The sequence below is a fragment of the Anguilla rostrata genome, chromosome 4, assembly GCF_018555375.3.
Source record: "Anguilla rostrata isolate EN2019 chromosome 4, ASM1855537v3, whole genome shotgun sequence".
In the NCBI taxonomy this organism is placed as follows: Eukaryota; Metazoa; Chordata; class Actinopteri; order Anguilliformes; family Anguillidae; genus Anguilla; species Anguilla rostrata.
Genome location: NC_057936.1, coordinates 12,602,105 through 12,614,796, shown reverse-complemented (window position 1 = coordinate 12,614,796; position 12,692 = coordinate 12,602,105). Strand labels below are relative to the sequence as shown.

General features: G+C 43.5%; 2 protein-coding genes across 3 annotated transcripts in view; both read right to left on the bottom strand.

The window, feature by feature from the left end:
- Positions 1 to 4,516, bottom strand: part of crocc2 (ciliary rootlet coiled-coil, rootletin family member 2) — a 40,265-nt gene extending 35,749 nt beyond the window's left edge. The window contains exons 1-2 of the mRNA XM_064330727.1: positions 4,369 to 4,516; positions 3,697 to 3,821 (exon numbers count right to left, since the gene is read on the bottom strand). Of these exons, the coding sequence (XP_064186797.1) occupies positions 3,697 to 3,821; positions 4,369 to 4,468 (225 nt within the window). The 5' untranslated portion in view covers positions 4,469 to 4,516. The remainder of the gene's footprint in view (positions 1 to 3,696; positions 3,822 to 4,368) is intronic.
- A 1,421-nt stretch (positions 4,517 to 5,937) lies between these two features.
- Positions 5,938 to 12,604, bottom strand: klhl30 (kelch-like family member 30). 2 transcript variants are annotated; one of them, XM_064330731.1, is made up of 8 exons: positions 12,454 to 12,604; positions 10,778 to 11,616; positions 10,251 to 10,446; positions 10,059 to 10,145; positions 8,214 to 8,369; positions 7,655 to 7,843; positions 6,955 to 7,100; positions 5,938 to 6,570 (listed from the first exon to the last, which is right to left on the bottom strand). In XM_064330731.1, exons 2-8 carry the CDS (start codon positions 11,549 to 11,551, stop codon positions 6,322 to 6,324), a joined length of 1,797 nt encoding a protein of 598 aa, XP_064186801.1. In that variant the 5' UTR covers positions 11,552 to 11,616; positions 12,454 to 12,604; the 3' UTR covers positions 5,938 to 6,321. The 2 variants fall into 2 exon arrangements, with proteins under 2 accessions (XP_064186801.1, XP_064186802.1); XM_064330732.1 differs by having other exon boundaries at positions 10,778 to 11,612; positions 12,454 to 12,588.
- Positions 12,605 to 12,692: the final 88 nt, after the last annotated feature.

Here is a 12,692-nt window from a genome sequence, read left to right as displayed (position 1 = left end):
TCTGGTTCTCTTCACCAAAGAACTTCACACCGAGTACAAAACATGAACTGGGAAAACATACGGTAAGGTCACCTTAAGGTGAAGGACGCGAATTTCGAAACGAAAATTAAACACAGGGCGCATAATCACGCTCTTGTCAGAAAACGACAATCTTGTCTACAGATAAGGACGGTTAACAGCTTTACAGAAGCTGGGCGCGGGGTGTTTAGCCGAGTGGCCGGGTCTCACAGTCTTTGCAGACTCGCGTGTCCCGGAGCGCATGAGCATCGGAGAACCCCTGGGGGGGGCAACGCTCCGAAACATGTGGCGAAGCCGTAAGGCTCCCGTCCTCCGGTGTTCACGGATACCCACCGCCTGACAGCTCTGCAGAGAGCAGGCGAGGACGGGGTGACTGGCGTCGCCCTTAAACGGGGAGGACAAACGAAGCGGATCGGAGCGATGCGATATCTGATCCGCGCGGCGGTGCGGGGTTCAGGGCGGCCACGCGGCGGACCGAGAACGAACGCGCGGAGGAGGAGGAGGAGGAGGAGGAGCGCCGTCGGCCGGTTGCGCCGGCGCGCCGCTCCCGGGACGTCGGTTACCGCGGCGCGTTCACGCCGGGAGCCCTGCAGCCAATTAAAATCCGGGCGCGCGGCAGGAAACGCCCCCTGACAGCCCAGGAGAACAGACGGGAGCAGATGGCGGGCCGGCGCAGCCTAGAAACGCGGCACGAAAAACATTTGGATGACCCCGGGTGTTCCGCTAACTTGCACATTCCCATCCTTTCCACGTGAATGGGCTCCCTTTCTTTTCCGCTCGTGTAATTTCCAACGGAGGAGGAGCCCCGATCCTCAGAGGCTTTCGCCCTCTCAGTTTACCTGCCTGTCGAACATGCTCCAAAAAAAAAAAATTTTTAAGAATTTTTTTTAAATATTTTTTTTCATACACTTGTTCACTTCTCCATCCTGAAGATGGCTACTAAACCCTCCAAAATATCTTTCAAAAAATGTTCTATATATACCAGCCTAATTAGGTCTTATTTATAGCCGGGATCTTAAATAAATTCCAGCAGTAAACTAAGCAGAACGGTTCATTAGCCTTAAGCAGGAAAAAGAGGGCAGTGTTATCACAAAAGGCAGCTTTGTACAGGATGAAAAATGGCTCTTTTCTTCAGGACACCCTGGAGACCAGGCCGCTGACCTACTAATTTTCCCCAAAAACAGCAGTCGCTACATGGGGGGAGGGACCCCGTGAAGGAGGAAGCTGGGCCGGGCATGGTGGGGGTCTGATTTGGGCTGAAGGGACCTCAAGGAGATTGTTTATGCATGTTTCGCCTCATAAAAATATATCGACAAGCTGTCTTGCCATTTGCCTTCATCCTACACATTTGCGATTCATTAATAAATTATAAATAGGCTACAAAAAAGAAGAAGAAACAGATTAAAACAAATCAAGATTTGGTGGACTTTGTGCCAAGTAGAAATTACTTAAGTCATACATGAAAGTATTTTTTTTAGATTTTAGGGGTAAAGGTGAGCCTCAAACCGTAATAAATACATCTTACTGAATATGACACATCTCGGTTTGTCGTGTCGCTTCACTGCAGGGTATGTTTATAGAATTCTAAAGAGATTTTCCTCTTGGATATAAAGAGAGAGAGAGAGTGCACTTCAAAGCATTGCTGCGCTTTCTCAATCAGTGAGACAGTGTGGCTAGATCTCTTGATCTCACCTTAAGCACACTTCACACAGACACCACCTTCCTCATGAACCCCCTACAGGAAACTTCAGCAGTTCCATCAACCTCGCACATTATTAAGAATACTTACTCCTCCAGCCTCACATAATAAATAACTCTGAAGATTGAGATACTGTAATGGAGCAAGATAGATTCTTGGAAAACGCAGTTACTGTAAAATTAAATTAAACTTTTGTAACCTACCTAATCAACTCACTTGCACTCCTCCCTGTACAGTTCCTTGATAAGCAGGATGCAAACTGTCCTTTTCACTCCTTCTACCAAAAATGCACATTCATTTTCAGATGCTAATGAACATCTATTTCTGTGGGGTGATGTCACTCCACCTGCAGTCAGGCATAACAGATCTAAGAGTAAAGACAACACCTTAACTCCACCCGGTTACCAATCACTTTTAGTATGAATACACCCAAAAGCATACGTTCCTGTCTGTGTTTTCCCTCCCCAATTCTTATCTTTCTGTCGTGACTCCAGGTTCCAATACAAAGGGACAAAACACACTTGCAGACCAGCAGATCATCTGTTCAATACCCTCGTGTGAAACAATCTTCTAACTCTAACCTTCTCCGCCATAATCCTTGCACCAGCGACCAAAAGCTGTCCAATTGTTTCTCTTATAATTTTCTATTTTTTATGTCAAGCATACCAAGCTGTACTGTAAAAAGGCATTGGTGAATGTCTTGTGAACTAAAAATAATTTGGAAATGAAAATAAAGGAAATAATAACCTTTGCCAGACTGAACAATTTGAAAGATTATATTCAATTAACTTCTCAAACAAAAGAGAAAGAGCAGTCTGTTTACTACCTTTGTCAACAGAGATATATTAACATGATTACATTACAACATCCAACTGACTTTATTGTTGTTATATGACTTACACTAAACAAACTGACCACAGTCAAATGATTTGTGTGGGCAATCTAAGACGTGCAATGAACTGTGGTTAGTTTGGTTCGTGCAAGTCATATAACAACAAGTCTGTTGTTGGATTCTGTAATATGATCATGTCATCCAGCTAGATACTAATGTTCACTTTGATGAGCCAAAAAATAATGGAAACATTGTATATAATAATGGAATGCATTATACCTGAACCCTCAAACTTATACTCAGGATATACATTCCAAGAGCAAATTGTCAATGTAACTTCAGGTTCGAATCCCGGGTAAGGACACTGCCGTTGTACCCTTGAGCAAGGTACTTAACCTGCATTGCTTCAGTATATATCCAGCTGTATAAATGGATACGATGTAAAGTGCTAAGTAAAAGTTGTGTAAGTCGCTCTGGATAAGAGCGTCTGCTAAATGCCTGTAATGTAATGCAATGTATCTCTCATGTTCCATAAATGGTCTTCTGTGTTTTTCCTGACAGAAGTGTTCATTTTTGGTTTTTAGTATTAAAATAAAGAAAGAAAAAAGTGCATATTGTCTTTGCAACATGGTTACTTCAAGATGCATCCCATTCCTCTGGATGCTGGGACCGGACTCCATGTGTGTGAGAGCTGGCTCAGTAACACGCATGCAGTGAACTTGCAGCCAGTTGTTTGACCACATGACAAAACAAACATCCTGAACATCAACATGCTTCCAGCATCAAATGGCCTTTCTATCGGTTTTTATTTATGGGAGCTGGTTTGTTGTTGAGTTATGAGAAATCCGTGCTTACCAATCTAGAAGATAAAAATATAATCTTGGCAAGCCTACACATAAGTAATTAAATTGAAAAAATCATACTATGCATTATAGTATATATTAATACCATGTCATTAGAGCTAATTAAATGATTCAGGAAAAAAAAAATCACTCCGAAAAAACAATCACATGATGAGTAATGGTTCCTTCCCTGCACACTATGCTTGTGCTTCAGCAGGAATGTAAGGCTCAGAGCTGAACCTGAGGTCGCGTGCTGGGAGCTGGGTAACAGGCAGGTGAGAGTTTGGGTGTGGTGGCAGGCCTACCCTGTCCGTGAGAGCCGCCTGTTTGACCAGCAGCTGGTCCCGGTCTTTTTTGATCTCGGACAGGAGGTCCTTCAGAAGCTGGTTCTCCTCCTCCAGGGGAACCCTCGGGGTGCTGCTGCCAGAGGCTGGAGGACAGTGGGAGATTTTGGGGGTAACTGCGATGCACATAGGCACAACAGCCAAAATGCCATCGTTCATCAATTTTGTGTCCCTGTTCAGTCCACCATGACCCGAGCCATTGCAAGTTGTGTGAGACCAGCAGGGTCATATGTCAAGGCCAGGGATCCTCCTGACTGAACTATTCATCGCCCTCTGCTGGTGAGAGCAAAGACAGACAGGCAGGCAGAACAGGGCCAAAAAAGCTTTTCAATGACATGCCCAGGCTTGCACGCGATGAATGGCAAGCAAATCTAATCCATTCACTACTGCCGCAGTGCGATACGCCTCCATGTCTTTTGTTGTTTGAGGAATTTACTACCTGGTTTCACGGCTCCGTAGTAAACACACAGTCATTTGAGAGGACCTGTTACCCTTGCGACTGACAGCAAGAAAACCCAATAGCAGCACACATCTTCTGTCATCCTTCAGTCCAAAAGTTCTCTGTGTGGCAGGAAACCAGGTGCAGGCGCTCTAACAATGACGCCGTGACTCTCCGGCGTAAGGAGAACGTACCTGTGGGCTCGTCCGCCAGGTTGCGGGTGATGATCTGGCGGATACGAGCAGGGACCGGGGTCGCAGCAGAGTCCAGCCCCTCCCCTCGCAAAGTCAGCATTTCTTCCCCGCTGCTCTCAGGGTGCAGGAAAGACTCTTCCAGCTTCTGTAACACCACCCGCGCGCCACCCAACACAACGCGCAGGACAGTAACGCACACATCCCTCAGGGACGTGCTGCATGATGCGTGTAATACAGCTTTATACAGCCATGTCCCCAATGATTAAAGACAAAAACATTATAAAAATATTTGACAACATCTGCAGCTAGGCTATTTGAGTTAAGGATGTGCATTTGAGTTGTGCACGAAATTCTATGGCAAAAATGCAAATTACTGAATTTTAAAGACACAGATTTGACAGAGCTATAACGTTAACGCAACAGCTTTCAAGTCCACACAGGAAGTCAGTAAATTTGCTTAATGAATACTTAATGCAAATTTGGTTCACTCTAGAAACGTCCTTTTCTGGCAGACCAACTAAGGTAGCTGTATTAATGTGCGTTTAGCTATGTTTCACATATTCCTCTTATTTTTTCCTAATGTGCTTCATTTGAATAAATAAAAAAATAAAAAAAATACTTGCCTGAATCACGGCCTCCAGTCTTGGCGATTGCTCGCTTTGATCCCCTTCTGAACTCATAGCACATAGACTGGTATTAAAATGCTTTCCTTCGTAGAAATGTCAGTCAGCCGGTATGCAGGTTGATAAAATAGCTGAAATATGCACGAGCTTGCTAGCCAAAGAAATACTATAAATGCATTGCTTCGAATTACGTGACCAGTGCTGTCTTTTTACAGGAACTCAAATTAGCAAAATGTGCATTTCTATTTGCAACGCATTCTCTTTCGTTACCTCCACCTGAGATTAAAACTTTTAAAAGAAGTTGCAAACAATGTGAGTGTGGGGCGAGTTGAAGCACGAGTTGCTGTGGGAACGTGACGCTTCCCAGTCCGTTGTCATGGAAATAGAACGCTAGCCCGACTGTTTCCATAGTTAAAGGGACGCATGGAGAGCAATGGTTTATGGAGCTATTCAAATCGAGGTTGCTTTGTACCCTGCACACATACTCGTAAGCAATATCAACTGTTTACCTTCATCTGGGCGGGACAACAGCATGATTCTGCGGGAGTTATTTTCGTCAGCATCTTTGAATGTTTCTGATACAGTCATTCATAAATATTTGGCATGGAAGCTGGTAGGTTGATCAGATACATTGCTTCTCTAAGAAAACACATTCCGTTTTGCATTGAAAAGGTTTTTATAAGTTTATGGAATAATTGCTAATGCACCCGATCACAGTCGTTGCAGTGCACTGTATTACGACGACCAATTGTCCAGTTCATTCAGTTTGAAGGTGCAGCACTTTCACGAAATTTACAAATGTATTTAATGCTAACGGAAAAATAATGTATAATAATGTTCAATACGTGTCTCAATTTTATCGTTTCTTGAAAGGCTGTAATACATGCCAAGTAGATTGCTGATGCAGTGTAGCTTCACCACCCACAAGAGGCAAGTGCACAAAAAGTAGTTTTCTAAAAAGCTAATTTTTTATTAATTTTACTAAGACACGCAAAAATGAAAAAAAAAAAGATTACAAGCATTCAAAATGTGAATATTGTGATAACCTTCATCTAAAATTGATAACCTATAAACAATTCAAATTCAAAAACACATATTTTCCTGAAAACTCATCTAAATGTCTAAATATACATATATCATTTGAGATATAACAACAAACACTTGAAACATACCACAGGATTGAGAATTTTTACAGATCATGTTACAACTGTGTTCTCGTATCAAAAAGATAATATCAGTTCTATACATAAGATGCATCTTGGAGACGATTTTTGCATTTGAAAAACATGCATGAGATACATGACGCTGTGGCTCCATCCAGTGACAATCCTTATGTCTCGTCCAATGGGAAAGGCTCTGGCCATTGAGAAGGGTCCAGAAAGATGGAGCAGGAGCCAGTGTAGAACCACAGCCTGGGAAGGGAGCATTCAACTGTCCAGGTGTTGGCGGTGCAGTTGTACATCTCCACCTCCACTCCGTAATCCCCCTCCATGCCTTTCCAGTGCCCCCCTGTCACATATAGCTGTCCCCCCAGCAACACAAAGCCCCCATTCTCATGGAGAGTGTGAAGGAACTGGACCTGGATCAGACACCATGCAGGGAACAAAATGAAAGACAATGTTAAGAGAGGACAAACCATACGTGTAGTTCAGATGTGGGATGGAATGAGTGATAAATTAAGGTTAGAAGGATATATAAAAACTTATAACCATAACAATTGTCTTAAAGCAGAAAGAATGAAATCCTTACATATTTTCAGGATTATGAATTTATGAAATGTAATAGATGTGTACACAGCTACAGTGCAGCCACTGACTTTAGCATATTTGTAAAATATTGATTAAATATGGATATTGAGGGGCAAGGTATGTTTTTCTTGGAGATTTTATGTATAGAACATAAGCAAGGTTCCTCCACTTCTTTTGGATAAACAGTAGTGTTTTTTTTTCAGCATAAAGCTTACCTTCTGCCACATATTAGCTTCAGTGTCATAAGAGTAGACCTTCTTAGTGTTGTCAGCTAGAAGGTAGATGATTCCATCAACAGAGACAGAGCGAGGAGAGGACAGATATTTGGGGATGAAGGGAGAACAAATAATGCTCCAGCCATCTGCAAAGATGAAGCATTTAACAAACAGTTAACAAGCAGGAAATGTATCCTGGTTTAATCTACCCCAAGGTCAACATTTTGCCTAAACTACAGTTGCTACAGAATCACCATATGCTGAGACAGTCTGAAGTGGGACAGGTTGACCCGTGTGTAGTGGCCTGACCTGAGTGTAGATACTGGTCAGAAATTAATCATGACTGATTGTGCTTTAAAAATGAAGAGGCATGTATTCAAGCCCATGGTAAATGTTTGATATCTGCTTCTGACCTAAAGGTAACCAAGCCCTCTTGAAACGGCTCTAAAATATTTTGAATTGAGACCCTGCAGAATTGTCACCGATGCTTTGTACTTCCAGTCTCATTTCAAGCTTTCTATTTGGCTTTGGGCCTTTTAATATGAATATGGACCATTTTGAGTAGTTTCAAAGCAACTATGCAGTATGCAACATTGCAAAAAAAAAAAAAAAGTGACAAATTTTTGACATTGTACTCTACTTGTACTGGTGTCAAGGTGTTAAGTTCCAGTATGGCGACAGGCCCACACCTCCCTCTTACCTATGACGGGATTGTAACACTGCAGGGTAAGGGCATTGTACTTGACGGCACAAGAGCCAATCACATACAGCTTTCCCAGGCAGGCGGTGGCTGTAAAATTAGTCACATATTTCAGAGCGGGGACGGTGAGAGCCCAGCTGTCATTGTAGGGGTCGTAGTGTTCCACCTCCACAAAATCCATTGTGGTGCCTGTGAAAGAAAAGGTTTGGGTTTACAACAGCCCAAGACAGCTGGCCCAGTTCCAATGAGTGGAGCCATTCCTCAGATCTTCAGATTGAATACAGGCCACTGATATTTGACACATCTGATCTTTCTTCCTGATCTCCTTCAACACTAATCTCCACACACAATGCTTCACACTTACAGCACATGGGACAATTGCCAGCGCTTACATACTTACTCAAGTCAAACAACTACCTAATGTTCCTAAGAAGTCTCTACAGGCAGACTCATGGCTGGCCAAGCTACTGAGAGCGTATTCATCAGAACATTTTAAAAAAGGGTTTCCATCCAATTACCCCCTAATGCTCCACATGGATGGCTTTCTTCATTTTCTTACCCCCAATGACGTAAATCTCTCCGTTCAGTGTTGCTGAGGTGTGGTTTGTCCTGGGCTTCAGCATCGAAGCTACCGTCACCCACTTCCCTTCTCGTGTGATGTACTTCCAGGTCTCTGTGGTGGACCAGGTGTTGGTACGAGAACCTCGTGAGCCTCCTGGAGTGAGAAATTGGCCCTTTTTCACTCACAGGAGGACATTACCCAACTCTTTTTTTTAAAAAACCCAATGCCATACTGCATTATACTAAGTGGTATTTTCTTCTCTGATCCATGTCTCTACTCAATGTTCTCCCTGCTACATGCACGTAGCTTAGTTTTATTTCTCCACATTAATTAGTTGTTTGTACCCTGCTAAGAAGGTCCTCAATGCTTAGAGACTAACCTGTGTAGCCACCATTTGAAAGCTCTGTATTGTAAGTACATTGACATGGGAGAACATTAGGCAGGGAGCTGTTTTAGACATCCACACAAAAGCATCATTTTTGGCCGGACTCAATAAATTGCATTCCATTACAGTCGATGGAATTTTCCGAACTGCTCCCTGCAATAAATATAAAACTCACAACACACACTGGCAGATTTGTAATGACTTCAGTGTTGTGCTTATGTTGCTAAGTGCTAACTAGTGGCAGCAGCAGTGCTCTGTGGGGTTTTAAGGCCTAAAACATTTTTTTTTTTAAACCTCACCATTCTATCCCTTATAACACTAATATAATAAATAAATTTACTTGTAATGTGCTCTATGTGTGTTGAGTTTAATAAAATCAAAGTAAAAGTTCTGTAAAAGCAAAAACCAGAATCTCCAATAAACCAAAAAAGCTTTCTGGGTTATAGATATTGGTTGTATACTGGAAGGAAGGTGTAAGGAACAATTTTCATAGGGGTGTGAAAAAATTTTTGCTTCACTGACATTAATATCTGACATTCCCTGTATCTAATGCATGATAAATGTATGAGAACTTGATTTACAACTCTCTGGAAAAGTCAGTTTTTCCACTCTCTATCCTGAAAAACATGTATAGGGAACCCTCCAAAAACATCCAAGCATTTCATTCCTTATTCAAATATTCTTTTGTCAAATGTTAGTCGACAACTCACATAATATCTCCCCCACTCCCAGAATGCACTGTGAAACTAGTTGACAATTCAATTAGCATAAGGGTAGATTTTTGCCAAAACTGATGTACAACAAGGTGCATGCTAAGTGTATAGTCTGTGTTTGTACATTTAAATGATTAAGGTGCTTTTTTTTAGAGAATGAATAACAGTGACATGAATGATTATAATAAATAGGTTTTCAGTATTTCAGTAAGAACACCTGAAAAAGTAAGGAACAGAATATATAATATTACATTATTGCTAATATTATCCTTGATATGTATCATAATACAATGAAACTGCATATCATTGGGGATACAATAGCACTGTACCCTTGCCTCTGTTAAGAACATTTTCAACCTAATGTATTGTAGTGAAGAACAACCACACCCCAGACTTATGTACCACATGCTGCTGACACTCATTGTAGTATTTTTGGTGAGGAGAGATCTGCCTTAAGCCCCTTGGAATCCTAGGTTAAAAATTATGTTGTATTCAAGGACCATACCTTTCATGTTTTTGCACAATAAATGTAAATCATCCTAATCCTATTTCCAAAAGACAATCCTCACAAATGCTGAAGCACAACTGTGGATTTGTATCTCATTTCTTGATACATACGTATAGAGCCAGAATGATTCTCTCTATTGTGTAGCCAGGAAAATGATTTCCTCTGAAGCGCTATACAAATGCTAATGAAAAACGTTAGTTTCAAAAGGCAACCTTTTTTTTGAATGCCCAACCCACCTGTGACATACACATCATTGTTCAAGGAAACCACTGAAAAACCCCACTTGTTGTACACTGGGAAATCAGGCAGCCGATGCCACTGTCCTGCAGAGAAAGCAATTATTCATATTATATTGCACAAATCCCAAAACCACATAAATGCAGGGGTAGCATATTTGTAGAGTAACACGCGTGAGGTGGATCACTCACTGTTCCTCGTGTTGTAGAAGGCTGCATTGCTGGGAAGTGACCTTGAATTCATCTCTTCTTCCTCGTCATCATCCTCATCGTCATCATCAGAGTCATCCAATGAGCGTCCTCCCACCACAAACAGAACTTCTTGAAGGTTAGGCTGTGGACTGCAGGGGTTTCCATTCACTAAAGCTCCAGGCTCCAAGTCCGTTTTCTGCCAAATAAGTTAAACAGACAGTATTCTAAGGCAGCCCTTGCACCTTGCATTGCATGATATACACTCTCAGTAGAAAGGGTTCCAAAAGGCTCCATAGAGAAACTCTAGTTTAAAGGTTCTTTGTCGGGCAAAATGGTTTAATCTTGGAGCTTTCAAACTTTTCCCACCTACCATAGAGGGTTCCATAAGGAACTAAAGAGGGTTCCTCTGTGGAGGCAAGCCAGAGAGAGTGTACGCTTCAAAAATAAGAGCGTAAGCTTCAAAACTCAAGGAACATTTATACATATTATGACATGTAAACACTTCTGTGGCTAAAAGGTGCACTGACCTCTCTGTGGACCCTCTGCACAGCTTCCAGGCAGCTCTGAGACCCCTGGACCAGACTGTCCTTCAGCAGGCTCTCAGCCAGGTACTCCTGGGGCAGGAGAGAGAGCCGCGCCAGGCCCAGGAGGTCCGACAGGTGGGGGAGGCGGGAGGCCTCCTGGTGCCTCACCCAGGAGAGGGCCGCCTCCACGCGCGTGCGCTCATCCCGCGTCTGCAGCCGCTCGTCCGAGAGGCAGGCCACCAGCCGCTCTTTCTCCAGCAGCAGGAACTCCTCCCCCTGCAGCACCAAGTCAAAGTTCTCCAGGAGGAAGGCCCGGGCCTTGGCCACCACCTCGGGGCACCCGTGTACCTCCCCGAACTCCAGGATGCCCAGGCAGTTCGTGGCGTCGATCTGGTGCTGCAGGTAGCGGCTGCAGACGGCTCGCACCTCCTGGAACTGGAGCAGGCTGGAGGTGCTGATCAGGCCCTCCACGTTTCCCTGGTTGATTGTCAGCTTCCCCGTGTAGGCAAAGTCCAGCAGGGCGGCCAGGATGTCGGGGTCCACTTCGCGGAGCTCCACCCGCGCGGCGATGCTCTCGACGAAGTCCCCCGAGAACATGGTGTGGAAGTAGCGGCTGCAGAGGGCCAGCACGCCGCGGTGGCAGGGAAACTCCCGCCCGCCCGCGCACAGCGTCACGTCGACGAGCTTGGGGTGCGAGCGCAGGGAGCGCAGGCCGTCCAGGATGCTCTGGGGGTGCGAGGACAGGCAAAAGTCCAGGTCGTCCACGTTGCGCACCATGGCCGCTGACCCTGACCACTTACTGTTCTGCTTAGTGTAACCTGAGAGCTGCGTTCAATATCTACCTATGAGCAGAGAGGAAAGATATTCTCAGTGAGATATTAGTCCGACTAGGAACGTCCATCACCTCAGCAGGGTATTATCGCTTTCCTCATGCGGAACAGCACTGACCCCGAAGCCAGGAGATGTTTCAAAAATAGACTGAAAGCAGAGGAATTAAGTCATACATGTTTACACGGCAAAATGGGTAACACTAAAGGACACAGTGTCCACTCCGTAGCAATAGCTGTCTGCTATTGGCAGTTTACATACCAAGCTCTCACTGAAAATACAGAACACAGGAAATATAAAGTAATGTAAAGTTGTATCCTTACATACACATAATTAAAATCCAATTGACAAATACATGTATTGTACACGTGGTTTGTAAAATGAACTAATAACATTTAACATCATCCAATGGTAACAGAAGAGCAAATCATTGATTTATTACAAAATTTAACTAATTTAAATGAGAGTTCCTTTGATATCAATTCATTTCTGTCATTTACAAAACAATTCGCAGCTGTGTTTAGCAGAATGAAAACACACAAAACACTCATTATTTCGGAATGTTTACACAGTCCCTTCTCTTTGTGCTGTCAGATTAGCAGTAATTAAGTTTCGCTGTCTGGCGTGAATTTTTGTTCATTTTAAGTCATTTCAACATACTGTAATACGAGCATTATGGTGCTAGGTGTATCTGAGCTGACTGTCAACAGAAACACAACAATCCTTCCTCAGCACTTCGCTCACACAGCAAATAATATTCCAAGGTCAGTGTTGCTTTAGACCCACTGAAGTATTTGGGCTATCCATGCCCCGAAAACCTTTCAAATGGAAAACAACATTAACCCACCTACCTGAGAGGCAATCGAATGCAGCGATCGTACATTGTTAACGTTGTAAGACGTAGAGACCAGGAGCTTGTTGATACAACGCACGGTTAGCAGCAAAGAGCAAGCATGCGCCGGGTCATTTAGACAGTCCGTCCGTCTTTCCCATGCTATTTTTAGGTTCTACAGGGATGTGGGCCCGAGGTCGGATTCCAACTGCGTGGTTCTGAGTCCCGCACCTGCTCTTAAAGGGGCAGGCACGCTAA